A 19,762-nucleotide genomic window follows, 5' to 3' on the forward strand; every position below is an offset into this window, starting at 1 on the left:
AAATTTTATTTAGATGGGCTCTTCGTGCAAGATTGAAGGTCTGGAATAGTAAGTCAATTAAAAATTATAAAAATTCACAAACAAAATTATTTTGTGTCTGAATGCTAAACATTAGAAGAAACCAAGCAAACGTATCCAATACATACTATTGTACTTTAGGCGTGCCCAATCTTGGTTTCTGTTCTGATTCCTTGGCTGGTGAAGCTTTCATGACTTCTGGACAACCCAAGCTGGTCACACTGCTACTCTTTCTGGATCTTCCACGAATTCTTGTAAATGCTGGCGAAGCTAAGAGAGACGGGTGTCTTTTACTTGCGAACTTTGGCGAGCTCCAATTCTCTTCTAAAGGTGGATAGTTCAAAGATATGGCACTTTGGTCTAAATCATCCGCTGCTAATTGAATGTTAATGGTGACTATAGGAGTCGATGTGGATTGTTTACAAGCCGAATGCTTCGATGTATTTGAAGGTGTTCCCGATAATGATATAATCCTTATTTTCGACGGTACAGTTTTCGAATCGCCGTCGACTTCATCAATGGCTGGGTATGGTGTTAGGTGGGATTTGGTAGACGCAAGGTTGTTAGGTGTGAGGGTGGTCTCATCAATTAAGAACGTTGCTTTGTTTAGCTTATAATCTGGTGCTAAAGATTCTAAGGTATCTTGTGCAAGAGAGTATTCCTAGGAGGAAAAGTTAAATAAGAAGTAATGACTGTACAGAACATGTGGATTCTTTGCAATAATTAAGTTTTAAAATTGTTATTAATTTATTAAAACACCTACCCCAGTCTTTACATAGAGTTATAACATACTATATTATGAAATGAAAATGAAATGAAATGGGGTTTAACGTCCTACTGTTCTGCTCCTATGCTGGGCTAATGAAGACGGGCATACGCCATACAGTGTGCTATGAGGGAAATTTTGCCCGGGCAGCTGCACTATCGCCTACTCTTATATCTCATTCCAACTGTCAAGGGATCTTTTACGTGCATTCCAATGTATACACCGGACCTCGGTTTTTCATCTCATCCGAAGGACTATGCAGCTGTCCTTGTAAGGCCCTCCGTTCTGCATCACTGACAAGGGGGAACCACGCCGGAAAATCTGGATGAACTTTCTCGGCCAATGCAGGGGTCGAACACCCGACCTCCAGGCTAGCGAGCCAGCGTCTTACCCACTTAGCCACGCGATCCCCTGGTAAATTATGATCATCTGTAAACTTATAGAATCTTACAAACATATTTCACAAATACAACGGTTAAAAAGTATAATTCTTAAATTGGTAGGACATGAAAATAACGTCTGTTTATAGAAAGTGATGTTATGGAGACAATGGGCATTATCCAAGAATATTGCAACCACGTTTGCTTGATGAGTACGGAGCTGATCAGAAGGTTCCTGGTTGAATCCCGGTGTCGGTCTGGGCGCTTCTTGAAGTCTTTTGTGAAATGAAATATGGGTTAACATCCTACTGTTCTGTTCCAACGGGGCTAGTGAAGACGGGCATACGCCATACAGTGCGCTACGAGGACAATTTTGCCCAGACAGCGGCGCTACGACCTACTCTTATATCGAATTCCAACTGCCAAGGGATCGTTTACGTGTAGACCAATGTGTACACGGGACATCGATTTATCGTACCATCCGATCGACTATATGCTGTCCCTTGCCAGGCCCTTCGTCCTACGTCACTGACAATGGGTACCACGCCGGCTAACGCAGGGATCGAACACGGGACCTCCAGGTTAGCGAGCCGACGTCCTACTCACTAAGCTACCTTGGCTCTCCTGGAGTCCTTTGTAGCCCATAGACAACACGATTGGTGCAAAACGGTAAGATATTCAAACTGATTTCATTTTGGGATAAATCAATCTAGATCCGAAAAGATTGACGATCGGCTTACCCTAGGAAGGAAAGAGAGAGTGTCTTGAAGTAATTCGATGACACTTAAATCAGCCTGTGAGAGACCATCCATAACATCTTCTATCCTAACACCAGGTTCTTCTGTTACATACATCAATTTATGTAGACTGAGTGGCACCGAGAAACTAAACACTTGATTGACTGGAGGATCGTATTTACTGTACAGTTGGGACGTCAACTTAAAAGATAGATTATGGAAGATTAGAAGAAGAGTTGGCACTTCTCATTATAACAGTGACAAATTAGGTATTGTAAAGGGAATTTCAGTCAAATTGTTCCATTCTGAACCAAGCTATTAGCGTTTGAATTTTGGGCCTAGCCTCGGATCATCATTAGTAAAGTCGGTACATTTTTGGATTAAATCATCAATGAGCGTTGAGCAGCAAATCGGATTCAAATCCAGTAAACATCACAGTCTAGCCATGGCATTGAGAGTTGATTATGGTCTGGATAAGTTAATTAATGTCTAACTGATAGTTTAGATATCATTCAGCCCTAAAGAAAGACCTCCAATAGGCAGATTTAGCTCTTGCATAATGTATGTTTAAACAAATGATTAATGTAATTTTTCAAATCGTTTCAGAAATAAAGTTTGTGGCTTCTATAAATCTTGATGCTGGATAAATAAATAATTGAAAGGGGGATTACCGTCCATCTAACACAAATTGGGTCATTTTGGGACTAACATATGGTTTAATTTTATTTCAATAATTTGTATGGACCAAGGAGGTGGGGGTCTTTTAACAGGGAGGGGGGAACCCGGAGAAAACCCACGAGGTTGGACAGGCGATCTTACTCCCTGTCACGTACATGAGCGGAATCGAAACCACGCCACATTACTCGATGGCAGACCCGATTTACCCCCCCCCCCTTCTCAATCAAATGTGTGCTTGAAACCCTGCCACATGACTATGCCAGCTCCTAGGATCTAAAGCGCATGCTTCAGACAATTCAGCCATGTTAAAATTTGTCCGCACTTTCGTTTTCTTCCGAAAGTCGATTATATTTACATTAAAGGTTAAACAATATTATCTTTAAATTGACCCCTCATTGAGTCTATTAAAAAGTGCACCAAAGTCAAAGTCGGAAAAAATGCAAATTGGATTTAGGCACAACGGATCCGTTACATTCTATTTAAAGTATTTTTTTTTGATATCTACCTTTGCGGGGGGTTGGATGGCTGAATGGTTAGCGTGCGCACGCTGTATCATAAAGTCTGTCATTGAGTCGACTGGCGTGGTTTCGAATCAACGGTTGTACGTGGCAAGGAGTAGGGTCGCCTGTCCAACCTCGTGGGTTGTCCCCGGGTCCTCCGGTTTCCTCCCACTGCTAAAGACCCCTACGCGCAAGCCAATAATGTAAATAAAATTAAACCATATGTTAGTCCCGAAATCACCTAGTTTGTGTCGAGTGGACGTTAAACCCCATTTCTCTCTCTCTCTCTCTATATATATATATATATATCTACCTTTGCGAAACCGTCTGTCATAAGACCAAGTGTTAATTCCTTCATTTCGTCAGTACTTTTATCAGCTAATTCTATAATAGCCTGTATAGGTTCACAAACATGAAGGGTGATGTTCCTAAGAAATTCACCCATGCCTATATCACGGCCATGTTGGATAGGTTTACTCAACAGAAAATGTCCATGATCAGCTAACCATTCTATAGAAGTCTTTAGAGCTGTAATTTAAAAATATGCAAAATCACCTATAATATAGTTTAAAGATATATTATGGGAGATTAGTTTAAGAGCTGGCAATTCTCACTATAATAGTTAAAAACAAGATAAAGTAAAGGGAATTTGCTGAAAATTTCAATCAAATTGACCCACCATGAACCGAGATTTTAGCGATTGAATATTGGGGATAGCCTTAATCATCATTACTAAAGTCGGTAGGATAAAAACAGTCTCGATTATCCATTTTTTTTATTTAATTATAACGGAAGTCGAACAGCAAATCGGAACCTAATCCAATAAACATCGCAGGCTAGCGATGCCTTCGAGAGTTGATTATGGTCTGGTTAAGTTTATTAATGTCTAATAACATTTCAGGCCTAATGAAAGACCTGCAATAGGCAGATTTAGCTTTTGCATAATGTATGTTTTAATCTTGTGATATTGCATCGACGTTATATTGTACAATACAAACCGATTACACAACTTATAAACATCTTCTCTGTTATGCCCAAAACATTAATGTTTTGTGTTAAATAAGACGAACAACACTGAAAGCTGCCGACGAGCGCCGCACCCATGTGTCCGGTTGAATTATCCATATTATTGTCATGGTAACTGAATATTATTGGTTAGATGCGGTTATGCACGATAGTGGGTACCCGGCGTCCGTATATTGTTTTCACCTGTGTTGGAAATGTAAACGTTGTTGTAAGCTGTCCTGTTTAGTTTACATGCGTTAATCGACAAATAAAACAATTACAGGACAACCAGCGTTCGAACCAGTAATTATAAATCTTCTCCGATTTCCAGCTGACACCTGATCTTTAGCGCCTTTCCTTGCCAGACTATCCGCAGTGCACCACGGACAAGGTGGGGATGGGAGTGGGAGCGCTATTTAAACAGATACTTACGTATATGTTGGTCCGACAAAGAACACGGTATTGACACACATACATCACAGCCTTTTCCATTCGTCAGTTTCTTTATCTGTGAGTTGAGATTTTCTAGTGATAAAGTTGTGACGTCCGGAACCAATGCTTTAATGTCCCCTTCCACCATCATATCATTTAAAATGGCCACATACACTTTACACATCATAGACATGGCCAAATATATCATAACCATATTAACTTCATCTGAAATGAACGTTTGATATCAAGTCGAAACGACATTCACAGACAAGCCTGTACCATAAAGACACAAATTATCAAATAACGTATGAAATGAAATGTGGTTTAACGTCCTACTGTTCTCCTCCGACTGGGCTAATGAAAACGGGCACACGCCATACAGTGTGCTATGGGGGAATATGTTGCCCAGACAGCGCTACGGCCTACTCTTGTATTGGATTATAACTGCCAAGGAATCTATCACCTGCGCGCCAATTTGAAAATGTAACGGTATAGTAGAAGGAAACCACAGAGGAATCTTCTTGGCCAACATCGGGATGGAACCTTGGACCATCTAGTTATTGAGGCAGCACCACCCTAACTGACCCAACGTGGCTCCCAGAAAGTGTTTACTACCAATATGTCATTATTTTTGATAACGTATCGAGGACACACAAGGAAACGTCTTTAATTAAAGTAGTAATTCTGTTCAATATTATGTTATGTTGTCATAGCTATGTTTACAAAAAAATGTCAGGTTCCATCCGGTAAAGAATAAGTAGGGGGAATCTAGAAAAGATAATTTGACACAAGGATAGATAAGATTAAAAGAGAGAATTGGGGTTTAACGTCCACTAGACACAAAGTAGGTCATTTTGGGACTAACATATGATTCAATTTTATTTCACTAATTCATTGCGCGTAGCGGTCTTTAACTGTATGGGCAACCCAATGCACGGGAAAGAACCAACGAGGTTAAGCAGGCAACCCTACGTCTTGCCACGTACAAGCGGGGAATCGAAACCACACCACTTTACTCAATGACAGACCTTATGTTTAACCATTCGGCCACCCAACCCACACAATATTAAGACTTACCTATTCTTGCATTAGATAACAAGAACAAGATACTGTGTTCTGGTTTGATATGAACTTTAACATGGAGATAGTGAGAAGCTATGATGTATGGTAAGAAGATTCTCAAGTTGGGCAGGCAGGAATCTAGGCCCACAGATTGATGACGAAATTGACCTTCTGAAATAAAAATTCAATTGTAAGGTTATTCATAAAGACAGTCATTCAAAGCTGTGTGGTTTAAACACATTGACCAATAATGATTCATGATTTCTTTCTGTCCTATTATGGTAAGAAATGCTAACTGTTTTTCTATTATTATGTGTGCATTACTAGATGGTGGGGGGGGGGGCATGGGTCTTTAACGTAGATTGCCCATTTACACGTATGACGTTGGGGTTTGTACACGAGACAGTGTTCTAACTTCACACCCATCTTGCCCCTCCCCCCCGCCCATTGCCATTAAAGGGAAACTGTAATCATTGAATATCTGTCTTACTTTTCATTCCACCCAATGCCCTTGTGGCTTGTACAACCCCCAAATCTATATTCCAACGAGAAAATGTTAAAAGTACTTAGGTCAAATTGAAACAAGCGTATGGTAATTATTTACATCCTCATTGTGTAATGGGAGAGAGTAATTTTGCCGAAGCAGTGGCGTCTTCGTCTATTTCCAACTGTTAGGTTGTTTTTAGTGCATGCCAACGTGTACACAACTACGCATACTCCTTATTACGCCAACAGGTGCTAAAAGAAGTTATTGGGAGCGAGAGAAATTGGGTTTGACGTCCACTCGACACAAACTAGGTCATTTCGGGACTAACATATGGTTTAATTTTATTTCAATAATTCGCTTGCGCGTAGGGATCTTTAGCAGTGGGAGGAAAGCAAAGGACCCGGAGAAAGTCCACAAGGTTCGACAGGCGACCCTACTCCTTGCCGCGTACAACCGGGGGGTCGAACCCATGCCAGCTGACTCAAAGACCGACTTTATGATGCAGCGCACACGTGCTAACCATTCGGCCATCCACCCCCTCAAGACGTTATAGCCGGGAATAAATTCGCAAGGTTATTCTACCAGACTCTTCTCTTAAAATGTAAAACCGGATGTTGAAACTTACCACCAATGGCCATCAAACCTATTGTTGTTTCCTTCTGTAGATTTTCACCAGAATAAGATAAACACACAGCTCCTGATTCAAGGGTATTAATAGATAATTCCTTGACATTAGAATCGGCGACTTGATCAGTATACGATGCACTGAAGATCTTGTTTTCTTTACGGAGTTTGGAAGTAGGGGTGATGCCAAATTGAAGAGCTACTCCACCAGATTTACATATACCTACGGGAATGATAAAAAGTTATAAAGAGAGAGAGAGAAATGGGGCCATTTCGGGACTAACACATGGTTCAATTTTATTTCAATAATTCGATTGAGCGTAAGAATCTTTAGCAGTGGGAGACAACCGGAGGACCTGGAGAAAACCCACGAGGTTGGACAGGTGATCCTACTCCTTGTCATGTACAACCGGAGAATCGAAGCTACGCCAGTTGACTCAATGACAGACCTTACGATACAGCTTGCACGTGCTAACCATTCGCCATCCACCACCACCCCGCCCAAAAGGTATATAAAACTTCAATAACACATGTTATTGGGAGATATCGGCAATTGTCTTGGGCGAAATATTCATTATTAAATTTTTAATGAAATAAAATGAAATGAGGTTTAGGGTCTTAATTTTCTGCACCGACAGGGCTAATGAAGACGGTCTATTTTTAAATGAAATGTTTATAATTCCTCCTTTATCACAGCACGCGTTCAACTGATTCGCGGAGAATCTTTTAATGCGAAAGTATGGTCTGCAAGACATAAAAGTACTTTTCTGATTCAATCGGCCTAATGAAGATAGACATATGTAGTTTACAATGAGAGAATTTGTCCGGACAGCGGGATTTCCGCCTACTCTTCACAGAATTTCAATTGTTAAGGGTTCTTGTACGTGCACGCCACCAAGAACACGGCTTGGACTCTTTTTCGGTCCCATTGGAACTAATAGACACCTTTTTTTGCCATGCCCTCCCCGTATCATTGACATAGGGAAATCAGGCTTAAATATCTCTAAGTATCCTCGGTCATCATCGGGATCGACACAGATCACTGAACTACAGACCAAAATGAAATGGGGTTTAACGTCTTAGTATTCTAGTTCTGTGGGCTAATGAAGACGAACAGAGCCACAAACCAGAAGATACTCTTGTCTAGTTACTGTGTAAAAAGGAAAATAATTCACTTACCACTGGAAGGTTCATACATGGTAAATATATTGGCACAACCGTTGACTTCCTTCCAGTGTTGTTTAGCATCAATATAAACTTGAACTATATCAGAATTGGTGAGACTAACAGGAAAGTCAACTACACTGTCTAGATATTCTAACCAACTATCTTCCCAGGTGATGTCCGTTCTCTGAATATCATCTTCACTACAAATCAAAATATTCTTCATTTTATAAGTCTCTTATTGGAAATGATCTGGTGTTTATCGTCCTATTGTTATGCTCCTAACTGGGCTAATGACGACGGACATACGCCATACAGTGTGCTATGGGGACAATCTGTCCGGATAGTGGCACTACGGCCTACTTTTATTTCACATTTCAAAGCTTCTTTATGTGCACGTCCAATCCGAACGAACAGATATTGTCCTTTTCGGGCCTTCGGTCCTGCACCACTAACAAGGGGGAAACCGCGCAAGAAAATTTCGGAGTACTTTCTTGGCCAACACCGTTAGCGAACCCGAGATGTCCTTGTTATAATCTATCATTCCAACTTTATGTATTCTAAAGGTCGACTATGATCAGACAGGTAGTTTAGTAATTGAATGTATATCAGAGAGAGAGAGAGAGAGGGAGAGGGAGAGAGAGAGAGAGAGAGAGAGAGAGAGAGGGAAATTGGATTTAACGTTCACACGACACAAACCAGGTCATTTCCGAACTAACATATGGTTCAATTTTATTTCAAAAATTCGCTAGCGCGTAGGGGTCTTTAGAAGTGTGAGGAAACCGGAGGACCCTGAGAAAACCCACAAGGTTGGATAGGCGACCCTACTCCTTGCCATGTTCAAGCGGGGAATTGAAATAATGTATATCAGAATGAGGAATTATGTGTATGCATTTAAATTCATGTCATCACGACCAAAGAAAGAGGGGGGCAGCCGGTACAAGGCTCTGAGGCCACGAGCCCCCAATCCGATTCAGGGGGTAAAATATTTCTTTTCTTCGGCACATACAATTTCTCTCGGTGGCAATTCATGTCATACCTGCCATCAGACTTTTCTACGTTTTGGTTGATATCTGCCTCATATGCGGGAATTCTTGGAAGTTCAAGGTCATCAACCAGATCAAAGGAACCAGAAAGAATCTGATAATTTTCTTGACAATCTGTTGTAGAAGAAACCCAAAACAATTATGCATATATTATAATAAAATCCCTTTAACTGTCCTGCTCAAATATATTGCAATGAAATTGGTTTTATCATTTTAATTTTGTTTAACACTATATTGTAAAATGAAATGAAATTTAATGTCCTGCTGTTCTGCTCCGAAATGGGCTAATGAAGACGTGCTTACGCCATACAATATGATATGAGGGAAATTTTGCCCGCACAGCGGCACTACGGCCTACTCTTATATCGAACTCCAACTGTCAATGGATCTTTTACGTGCACGCCAATGTGTACGCGGCACTTCGGTTTTTCGTACCATCCGAACGGCTAGACAGCTGTTCTTGCTAGGCTCTCCGCATCACTGACAAAGGAGAACCACATCGGAAAATCCAATGCAAGGATCAAACACACGACCTCCAGGTTAGCGAGCCAGCGTCTTGCCCACTTAGCCACCACCAATATATTGTAAAATCTTAATTTTCTTTACATTGCGACTGTGTTTTGCACAGTTTAAGTTGTTATTCCCGATTGTAACAAAGATCTTTTTCTCTGCTACAATGTTTAATTCCCGTGATTTTCGTGGTATTACATATAAAAGGTTACGAAGATAGGATAGAAATTAAACTAGTAAAAAATTCAACCAACCTGAAAATGTGATGGTGAACTTTTTGGAACCCGGCATAATATTAACACTAGCTGTTTGTATAGAAGCCGAGAAGAAGATATGAGGGCTTCCATTTGTAATATTAATCTTGATCGACTGTTCTTCTTCAACCTTCATCATATGAAAATAGGTATGTTTTAAGTCATTTCGAAACTTACAAATATAGAGATCACAGACATGGGGTATGTGACACATCGCCGTTACTGTCTTACCAGTTCGGGTTTAACGTCCCGCGACCGGCACCAACCGGGCTTATGAAGACGGATATATAATTCCAACTGCCAATGTATTTTACGTTTACACCAACGTGTACTTGCGACATTGTTTTCTTTTATACCATCCGAAAGACAAGTCGCTCTTTCTTGTCAGGCCTTTTCTTACTGCATCGTTGACAAGTGAAACTCACGCTGGAAAACTCCGGGACTGATTGGTTAGTGAGCCAGCGCCTTAGTCACCGATTCACCTTGGCTCCCCAGTTCCAAATTAAGATGATATGCCGCAGCTTACATAAAGATAGATGAACCATCATCACATCTACATTTGTGATAACAGATTAATTCAAGAAAAAGAGAAAGTAGAATTATTACGCTATTACCTCAGATTTCAACATTGCCGCTTTCCAAATATGGTAGATGAACAACGATTCAGCGCAATAATCACTACTCACAGAAAATGTATACACTTCCGGTTTTTCATCTTTTTCTGTGAAAATAAAACAGACGAATTAAAAGTCTCTGAATATCATCAGGGGATCGGGGAATCCCCTCGCCAACTACAATATTGTGAAAATCGAAAGTAGCAAAAATGGTGAACTAAAAAACTGTCGTGATTCGGCATTCACTGTAGACGATATAAACTGGATGCCACAACCTAACTTAAGCTGCAATCTTCGATACATGAATTGATTTGATGAACCTCTTTTAAAACAATTGAATCCATACCGGGACGGTGTCTACCGTTGATATTTCTCTTTTGTTTTCTTAAATTTGTTAAATAATCAATTTGTGTACATTCGTTCTGCGCCAGATAATAAAATAAGCCAGTGGCTATTGTTACGACGAGTCGTAAAAATAGTCCTCAGACTATTGTTACGACGATGCTTTCACAGCCCTCTATCGGCGAAGTTAAAAACTGAATAGTCGTAAAAATAGTCCTAACCCTAACCCTTCCCATCTCTTAATTGCTGCCTTCAGTTCTGAAAACGTTGAAAATACTGCTCCTTTTTCAAAGCTGGCGTTGGGGAGATTGGCAGCCATTTTGGAATTCGTTCTAAACTTGGCTCAGACTCGTAACAATAGCCACTTTGATAAAATAAAGCTAACCTTGAGCGGGGAGAGAGAGAGAGAGTAATGGGGTTAAATGTCCACTCGGCACAAACTAGGTCATTTCGGGACTAACATATGGTTTAATTTTATTTCAATAATTCGCTAGCGCATAGGGGTCTTTAGCAGTTGGAGTAAACTGTACTAACCTTGAGCAGAGTACTGATGCCAATTTATAGTTTGCCATTTCTTCGAGTGATCCCAGCCGACTAGATGACTAATAGGTGGTTGTTTACTATCTAATGGCAGGTGATCGCACGATTTGTTGATTTTATCCACATTAACATCAAAACCTGAAATTTTAAAAAACAAAGTAGTGGGGTCCTACTGTTGTGCATTGACTGGGCTAATGAAGACTGGCTAATGAAGAGAGAGAGAGAGAGAGAGAGAGAGAGAGAGAGAGAAATGGGTTTAACGTCCACTCGACACAAACTAGGTCATTTCGGGACTAACACATGGTTTAATTTTATTTCAATAATTCGCTTGCGAGTAGGGGTCTTCAGCAGTGGGAGGAAACCGGAGGACCCGGAGAAAACCCACGAGGTTGCACAGGCGACCCTACTCCTTGCCACGTACAACCGGGGATTCGAAACCACGCCAGTTGACTCAATGACAGACTTTATGGTACAGCGCGCACGTGCTAACCATTCAGCCACCTAAAGGGCCAATGTGTAAAGGGCCTAGGTTTTCCGTCCCGATCCGAATGACTAGAAATGAAATGGGGTTTAACGTTCTACTGTTTTGCTCCGAACTGGGCTAATGAAGACGGGCATACGCCATACAGTGTGCTTTGAGGGAAATTTTGCCCGGACAGCGGCACTACGGCCTACTCTTATATCGAATTCCACCTGTCAAGGGATCTTTTACGTGCAGGGAACGAACACCCGATCTCCAGGCTAGCGAGCCAGCGCCTTACCCACTTAGCCACCGTGATCCCCCCAAATGACTAGAAAATAAAACAACCTACACAATGAAATGTCTCCAAACATTATGTGGTTAAGTGGGTAAGACCCGTGTTCGATCCCTGCATTGGCCGAGAAAGTTCATCGGGAGTTTCCGCCGTCGTTTCCCCATGTCAGTGGTGCTGGACGGAGGGTCTGGCAAGGACTGCTGTCTAGTCATATATGAAAGATATGTTATAGATATTCACATTCTACACATGTCCAATATTTAAAGGATTTTATTAAAAAAACAAATTGACAAAATTATGGGTTATAGTGCGCTGCTGACCATAAAACGTGCTTGTCGGACCTTGTCGGTGATTAGAAGGACTGCCTTTAAAGGAGTCAAGTCTTTAACTCAATATCATCCATAATCCTCGATGGTCAATTTAAACCAATAAAGTAAATTACAGTAAAAACAGAAAAATGTACATTCATATTACATTATTATATGCGTTGCGACCCATTTGTGTCCATTTCTAGATGCCAAAGAATATGGATTTAGCTCCTTTAAACTTACCAGAAATATAGAGATGACCAACTGTATCTAATAAACAATGCAACCCCCTCATCTTGCCAGGATTAAACCTGTGGCCAGAATCATCAACACATACATCTAGTACACTGACAGTTGATGGCAGAGATTGAAGACATCGGTGTAGATTACAGGGCGTGGTCAACACTTTTGTTAAATATGTGGCATCTATTACGTCACATTTCATGGTGTTCTTGTTGACCGCGGGTTGATGACTGGCACTCAAAAAGGAATTTGTTCTTCAAAACAAAATACATGGTTTTTTTTTTATAAACAATATTTTAATTATAGAAAAAGATTTAGGTATGGGCAAGGTCAATGTTCCAAAATGTAAAAAAAGGTTAATATCGTGAGAGGGGATTATCGGTCTAGAAATAAACTGATAAGAGGAAGAGGGAGAGAGAGAGAGAGAGAGAGAGAGAAGAGAGAGAGAGTGAGAGAGAGAGAGAAATGGGTTTAACGTCCACTCGACACAAACTAGGTCATTTCGGGACTAACATATGGTTTAATTTTATTTACATAATTCGCTTGCGCGTAGGGGTCTTTAGCAGTGGGAGGAAACCGGAGGACCCGGAGAAAACCCACGAGGTTGGACAGGCGACCCTACTCCTTGCCACGTACAACCGGGGATTCGAAACCACGCCAGTCGACTCAATGACAGACTTTATGCTACAGCGCGCGCACGCTAACCATTCAGCCATCCAACCCCCCCTAGTCATTTCGGGACTAACTTATGGTTCAATTTTATTTCAATAATTCGCTAGCGCGTATGGGTCTTTAGCAGTGGGGGAAGCCGGGGGACCCGGAGAAAACCCCCGAGGTTGGACAGGCAACCCCACTCCTTGTCACGTACAACCTGAGAATAGAAACCACGCCAGTCGACATAATGACAGACCTTATAATACACCGCGCACGTGCTAACCATTCGGTTACTCAACCCGACTTAAAACCAATAAAATTAATGTCTAGTTAAAATGAAAATTAAACGATTTACCTTCTTTTTGGATTGGTAATTATGGTTTCTAGTTTAGTATGTAACTTGTCTGTATATTCTTGATATAGAGATGTAAATATTGGTGGATATTCTCCCATATAATGATACACCCCACCTGTCAATGTATAGGTTTACTTGATTAAAAAAAATGAAATGGGGTTTAACGTCCTGGGCTAATGAATACAGGCGTACGCTATAAAGTGTGCTATGAAGGAAATTTGTTTTTTGTCTCATCCCAACAACTAGAAAATCACGATGAACTTTCTCGGCCAATGCAGGGATCGAACACGCGACCTCCAGACTAGCGGGCCAGCGTCTTATCCATTTGGCCACAAATTCTGACTTGGTCGGGGGAATTCCCTTTGGATCACCCGATAGAGTTGTATGAATTCCAGCCCAGGGATCCATCCCAGACAGGAGTATCTAGTCACAATTTAGGGCACGCCTCATTCTCCCATTCGTTAGTGTAAAGGAAAGACAACTCTGCTTGGGAGAATGGGTACGCCGGTCATAGAGGTTGGATTGTCTGAATAATATTCAACATACCTTTAGAATGAATAAGTTTTAATATGTTATGAAGTTTATCTTGGCTGTCTGATGTCAACATGACAATGACTCCATTATCTTTATAAACAGAAACGACCTTGACCTTTGGGCCAAGTTGGTAAGCCTGATCGACTGGTATATGTAAATTATAGAATGGATAAACTGAAATAGAAACCAAGAACATTTGGATAGATGTTCATATATATATAATATAAATTGTAGCGATGTCAAGTCGATACGCTTTGTACAGTTTATTTCTGGTTTACATTGTTGTGGTTCGCTTTAGTGACGGACTTTGATGACGAACCCACATTTCTACGTGCGGTTTAAACTCAATTATAACATGCTTAAGGGTGTTTAAGGATAAACACTTCCTGTTTCTCATTTAGAGGGGTGTTATTGTCCAATAGACATGTCCTGAGATGTAAAATCTAATGTAAAATCTCAGGACATGTCGATTGGACAATAACACCCCTCTGTTTTAGTAATTTCTTTTAAAATGCTAAAATAGCATGTTACAATGTCGATAAACACTTCCTGTTTTGCATTTAGAGGGGTGTTATTGTCCAATAGACATGTCCTGAGATTTTACATTAGATTTTACATCTCAGGACATGTCTATTGGACAATAACACCCCTCTAAATGAGAAACAGGAAGTGTTTATCTCCTAACTGAGAGAGAGGGAGAAATGGGGTTTAACGTCTACTCGACACAAACTAGGTCATTTCGGGACTAACATATGGCTCAATCTTATTTCAATAAATCGCTTGCGTGTAGGTGTCTTTAGCACAATAGAAACAAGGTTGGACAGGCGGCTCTACTCTACCCAAGGAGGACGTGGTTATTAGCTACAAATTAAATTTAAAGTTAAATATTAAAGTACAACATTGTTAGCCAATTATATGTATATTTACAGTTATAAGTATAGTAAAAATACAGTGTCGGATTTGTTAAATCATATGGTTTGTTAACTTACATTTAAAACGAGGTAAGTGCATATGAATACAGGGCTTATGTAAGATTACATCAAAATGAATGTAGTAATATAACAATATGTCAGTGAGCTGTATATTTACAGAAATGTCATTTGAAATATTTTTACAGAAAATTGTAAATTTACTGTCAAATAGTGGTCTCATCGGTTATTCCCCCTTTGATCACATATTAAATATTTAGTGTTCTGTCAGTCAGTTTAGTCGATCTATTTTAGACAAATAGACTATTCAAAATCTGAATGCACCGAACTGGCTAATAAAGACAGACGTGCCATATATTGGATTGTGTAGGACATTTTGCTTGGACTGTGTCATGCCACCTACTGTTTCCATTGTAAGGAGCAGAACAGCAGGACATTAAACCTCATTTTATTTAATTTCTTTACATTATTGATCTTATTTCATAGCTCGACTCGACTGAAAGGTCCGCAAAACTTTCAGTGTTCGCCAGGATCGAACATAGGACTAATTAGCCAAGCGGGGACAAACACGTTCCTTTTAAAAATTTTACGTAGCAAATTACAAAATATGTAATTATACAATAGTTATGTGGTATTATTACATAAACTCATTCAAAATACATAAATGGTTTTGTTTTAAACGTTTTTGTACCAATTTATGTAAATTAATATGGTAATTTTATATGACTTGTATTCCATTTACAGATATGCAATTTTACCTTGGATGTATAATAGCTGGAGGTAAAGATACATTACAGAGGCAGTGTGAAGTTGAATCGTTTTTCGTTATTCGTTATTCGTTATTGGTGAATAACGAATAACGAAAAACGATTCAACTTCACACTGCCCATTACAGACTGTGATATAACAGACACTGTTAAAATACAGTTATTACGATGGCAATATTTCTGCCAGTTAAAAAAGGGTAAAAATACATAATAATTTTAACAGTGTATAAATCACCTTTCTGGCATTCCTTTAGTGAGTCCAATATGGCTTCTTCTATTTGTAAACATTGTCTGATATCTAAACATCCATCCATATAAGCAGCAACAACCTCTCCTAATCCACTACCAGCAACACCATCAACTTTCATTTTACACATTTTAAAAGCATTAACCAGCACTAAAATTATAAATAAAAGAGAAATGGGGTTTATTAACGTCCACTAGACACAAACTAGGTCATTTCAAGATTAACACATGGTTCGATTTTATTACATTAATTCGCTTGCGCGTAGGGGCCTTTAGCGGTGGGAGGAAACCGGAGGACCCGGAGAAAACCCACGAGGTTGGACAAGCAACGGTACCCTACTCCTTGTCACGTACAACCGGGGAAGCGAAACCACGCCATTTGACTCAATACAGCGCGCACGTGGTAACCATTCCCGCCCCCCCCCTTAATTTATAAATAAAATCCATAAATTATTTGAGAATTAACCTCTATGAGTGGATGATTACTCTCAAGGCATTAACGTCCGCTTGCACAGAAGGTGATGTCGCAGAAACAAATTAAAGGGTACTAGTCGCGATTGACAGTCTAGAGTGTAGCGGAAGAAAGTTCGTTGAAATTGCTGTCCAGATTGAAATCAGAAGGGGACTGGTGCAGCCACTGGGATCCAACTAGCTAATATTAACCTTTTCAGGACCTCGATGAGGCGAGGCGAGGCGGGGGGCACCTGCTGACTGCTTCGCGTTTTGATTGCTACTGCAGTACTAGCATACTAAAAATTAAATGAAATATATAAATATAAAACCCAATGACATAGCGATCTGTGAATGGATTTTATGTTCATTCATGTATTTCTCCAATAGCTCATCTTTAGGCATTTCTAATTTCCATTCTTTGAAGATCTGTAATTTTAACAAAGAATAAAAGGTTATTTCCACGCCATAGTTCAGTGTTAGCAAAGGAATACAGTGGGGTTTAAAGTCTGGTTAGTACAATACTTTGATCAGTTTGAGACTAACATTTCAAAATTCATTACTATGGTTATATATGTAATGCAAGGAGAGAATGTTTACTGCCCAGGGTTCTTTTTCTTGCACACCAATATATACACCAATTGACCTCGTTTTTACTTCCCATACGAACGACTATATGCACTTTCCTTTTCAGCCTTGCAGGAAACATTCGGTTAACGTGAAATTATACGTTAATATTAGAATATTGATGGGTCGCCATAGCACATATTAACTATTTCTATTGCAGCAACTGCCCAGGGTGATGAAGAATGGGGCCTGTTTCACGAAATTTTAACTAAGATAAATCCAAATTTTAGTAATTTGATTGGATAATATTAGATTGATTTTAGTGCTTAGCCGATCAAAATTGAATTATCTACTAAAATTTGGATTTTATCTTTAGTTAAGATTTCGAGAAACAGGGTCCTGGACTAGTAGTCAGGTATATAACGTGTGTAATAAGTTCAACTATTACCTTGGAGATCTCAGAGAACATTTTTGGACAATCATGACTCAGTGGTATATTGAAAATCAGCCATAATGATTTTTCTTTCTTTAGTTCATCACTTGATTCACCTAGAAAACCCACCGATAAAATCATTACACAATCTAAATATTCAACAATAGCTCGATACCCGCCCGTTTCTTGTACGCTTGTTCGTTAGCTTACATCACCCGTTACTATTATTAATATTATTAAACTTAACCATTATTTCATTTATATAGATAAAAAAATAAAACATACTTTGCAAAATCAAAATGAATCTATCTACAAAACATTGTTCTTGTAAATGAATGGACTGGGGTTTAAAGTCCACCAAATATACCAGGGCTGGGGTAATGGTGTTGAATAATAGTAATGAAATGTAATAATCATATGTTTTGAAGTAATGGTAATGAGTAATGGAATGTAATAATTATGTTTTGAAGTAATGGTCATGTAGTAATGGAAGTTTGCAAAAGTAAGAAACTGTTGTCAAAAATTCAGAAGGTTCATTCGGCCCATGCAGTGATTCGAACCGGGGCATTCAGTTTCCTAATGAGACAACCACAGATGAGCTCAAGACCACGGAGTATCGAGTGTTTCTGAAGTAATAAGAATACCAGGTGGCTGTCTGGACAATCGTTCTATCACAGCATACTGCATGGCCTGGGCCCTTATTCACGAAAACTTAAACTAAGATACAATCGAAATTTTAAGAAATACTGCAATTCGATTGGCTGACCAGTAAAATTAATTTGCATATATCCAATGAAGTTGCAGTATTTCTTAAAATTTCGGTTGTAACTTAGGGCCCTGGTTGGTACAGAAATGTAAGACGTTAAATCACTTTTCCCCAAACATCTGTGTTCTGTGTTTCAGAGACAGGGGGAGAAATGAGAAAACCGGAGGAACCAGAGAAAATCCACAAGGTTGGACAGGCGACCCTACCCCTTGTCACGTACAAGCGGGAAATCGAAAACACGTCACTTGACTTAATGACAGACCTTCTGATCCAAGGCGCATGCGTTAACCATTCGGCCACCCAAACCGCCGTTTGTCTTACCTTTCATATCATCTAGAGTGATGTAACCGCGAACAGGATATCTTTTCTCGCATCCAATCATAGAATTAGATATTAATCTTAATAAACAATGTTCATTCTGGTTGTTCTTTATAAACGTTTTCATTTTATCCAACATGGCCGACGTTCTAGCAGACAGTAACATAATCTTCATACCATGCTCTACAATCAAAGAACTCAGTAAACATCGTGATATGCGATTTGTTTGTAAAAATGACCGCTTTGAAATTATTTTAAGGTGTTCTTTTAATTAAAGAGAGGACCCGGAGAAAACCACTCCCACCATATTCTCCAACGTTTAAAAAAACAAAATTGTAACAAATGTTCAAATTGGCGTGGCTTTATTTAACAAAAAAGGAGCTCCAAATAGGATCCGGTTTTATTTGCCTTTGTTTTTTTTTTTTCGTTTTGTGCATATGGTTTAAATATAGGGTAAGGGTTTCCTTGCCCGTGTGTTTTTAAAATAGGTTTTCCTTGCCTCTAAAGTTTCAAAATAGAGGATTTTAATTACCCCTTTGGTTTTAAAATAGGGTAAGGGTTTTACTTACCCTTATGTGTTTTGTCTTGTTTATATGGTTTTAAAATAGCGTGACCATTTACACCACCAAATCCAAAACTGTTGATTCCAATTAAACCATCTGAAATATTAAAAACCAATTATTTTTGAACCACGATTGTCGAGCGGAACTGGGCTCTCGAGCAAAACCGGGCTCTCGCCAAGAATGTCCCTAGACCAGTCTTCCATATTATCATTACATTAACTTTATTTCGCATTTTGATAAAAATTGCAAAGAAATTAACTGAAATGTGTTTCAACTTCCTGTTGTTCTACACCGACGGGCTAAGGAATATCGACATACAGTGTACTGTGAGGGAAATTGGATTCCAACTGTCAAGGGTTCGTACACGTGCACGTCGATGTGTACACGGGACCTCGGTTTATCGTCCGATTCACAAATAATAATACATTGTACTATAAAAATCAATGGTGAAACAATTCTTCCGTGTGACTTATCAAAAAACTCTAAAATACCTGGTAATGGGGTGGTTTTGTCAACAACTGAAACCTGGCCATTGTTTAGAGCATCTATGGCGGGATTGGGTGTTTTAAAGTTCAGATTGCCAGGGATTTTACCATGATGAATAGAAAGAAGACATTTGATCAAACCAGCCAAACCTGTGGACAAAAATTGTTTTAATGGCAAAAATGAATTGAATAATTATGTTAGAGAGAGAAATGTGGTTTTACGTCCAACC

The 19,762-nt window shown here is 39.5% G+C and overlaps 1 protein-coding gene across 2 annotated transcripts in view; it reads right to left on the minus strand.

Annotated features, from left to right (window-relative positions):
- Positions 1 to 19,762, minus strand: part of LOC126828847 (fatty acid synthase) — a 37,858-nt gene that overhangs the window by 6,921 nt on the left and 11,175 nt on the right. For both annotated transcript variants that reach the window (XM_050558859.2, XM_050558858.2), the window contains exons 10-29: positions 19,539 to 19,682; positions 19,054 to 19,143; positions 18,488 to 18,667; positions 17,416 to 17,516; positions 16,733 to 16,829; positions 15,940 to 16,101; positions 14,021 to 14,182; positions 13,475 to 13,589; positions 12,466 to 12,719; positions 11,154 to 11,297; positions 10,278 to 10,384; positions 9,664 to 9,793; positions 8,893 to 9,013; positions 7,869 to 8,056; positions 6,691 to 6,912; positions 5,594 to 5,749; positions 4,517 to 4,741; positions 3,393 to 3,607; positions 1,905 to 2,102; positions 147 to 679 (exon numbers count right to left, since the gene is read on the minus strand). In XM_050558859.2, the coding sequence (XP_050414816.1) occupies positions 147 to 679; positions 1,905 to 2,102; positions 3,393 to 3,607; positions 4,517 to 4,741; positions 5,594 to 5,749; positions 6,691 to 6,912; positions 7,869 to 8,056; positions 8,893 to 9,013; positions 9,664 to 9,793; positions 10,278 to 10,384; positions 11,154 to 11,297; positions 12,466 to 12,719; positions 13,475 to 13,589; positions 14,021 to 14,182; positions 15,940 to 16,101; positions 16,733 to 16,829; positions 17,416 to 17,516; positions 18,488 to 18,667; positions 19,054 to 19,143; positions 19,539 to 19,682 (3,544 nt within the window). The remainder of the gene's footprint in view (positions 1 to 146; positions 680 to 1,904; positions 2,103 to 3,392; positions 3,608 to 4,516; positions 4,742 to 5,593; positions 5,750 to 6,690; positions 6,913 to 7,868; positions 8,057 to 8,892; positions 9,014 to 9,663; positions 9,794 to 10,277; positions 10,385 to 11,153; positions 11,298 to 12,465; positions 12,720 to 13,474; positions 13,590 to 14,020; positions 14,183 to 15,939; positions 16,102 to 16,732; positions 16,830 to 17,415; positions 17,517 to 18,487; positions 18,668 to 19,053; positions 19,144 to 19,538; positions 19,683 to 19,762) is intronic.

The sequence above is a fragment of the Patella vulgata genome, chromosome 7, assembly GCF_932274485.2.
Source record: "Patella vulgata chromosome 7, xgPatVulg1.2, whole genome shotgun sequence".
In the NCBI taxonomy this organism is placed as follows: Eukaryota; Metazoa; Mollusca; class Gastropoda; family Patellidae; genus Patella; species Patella vulgata.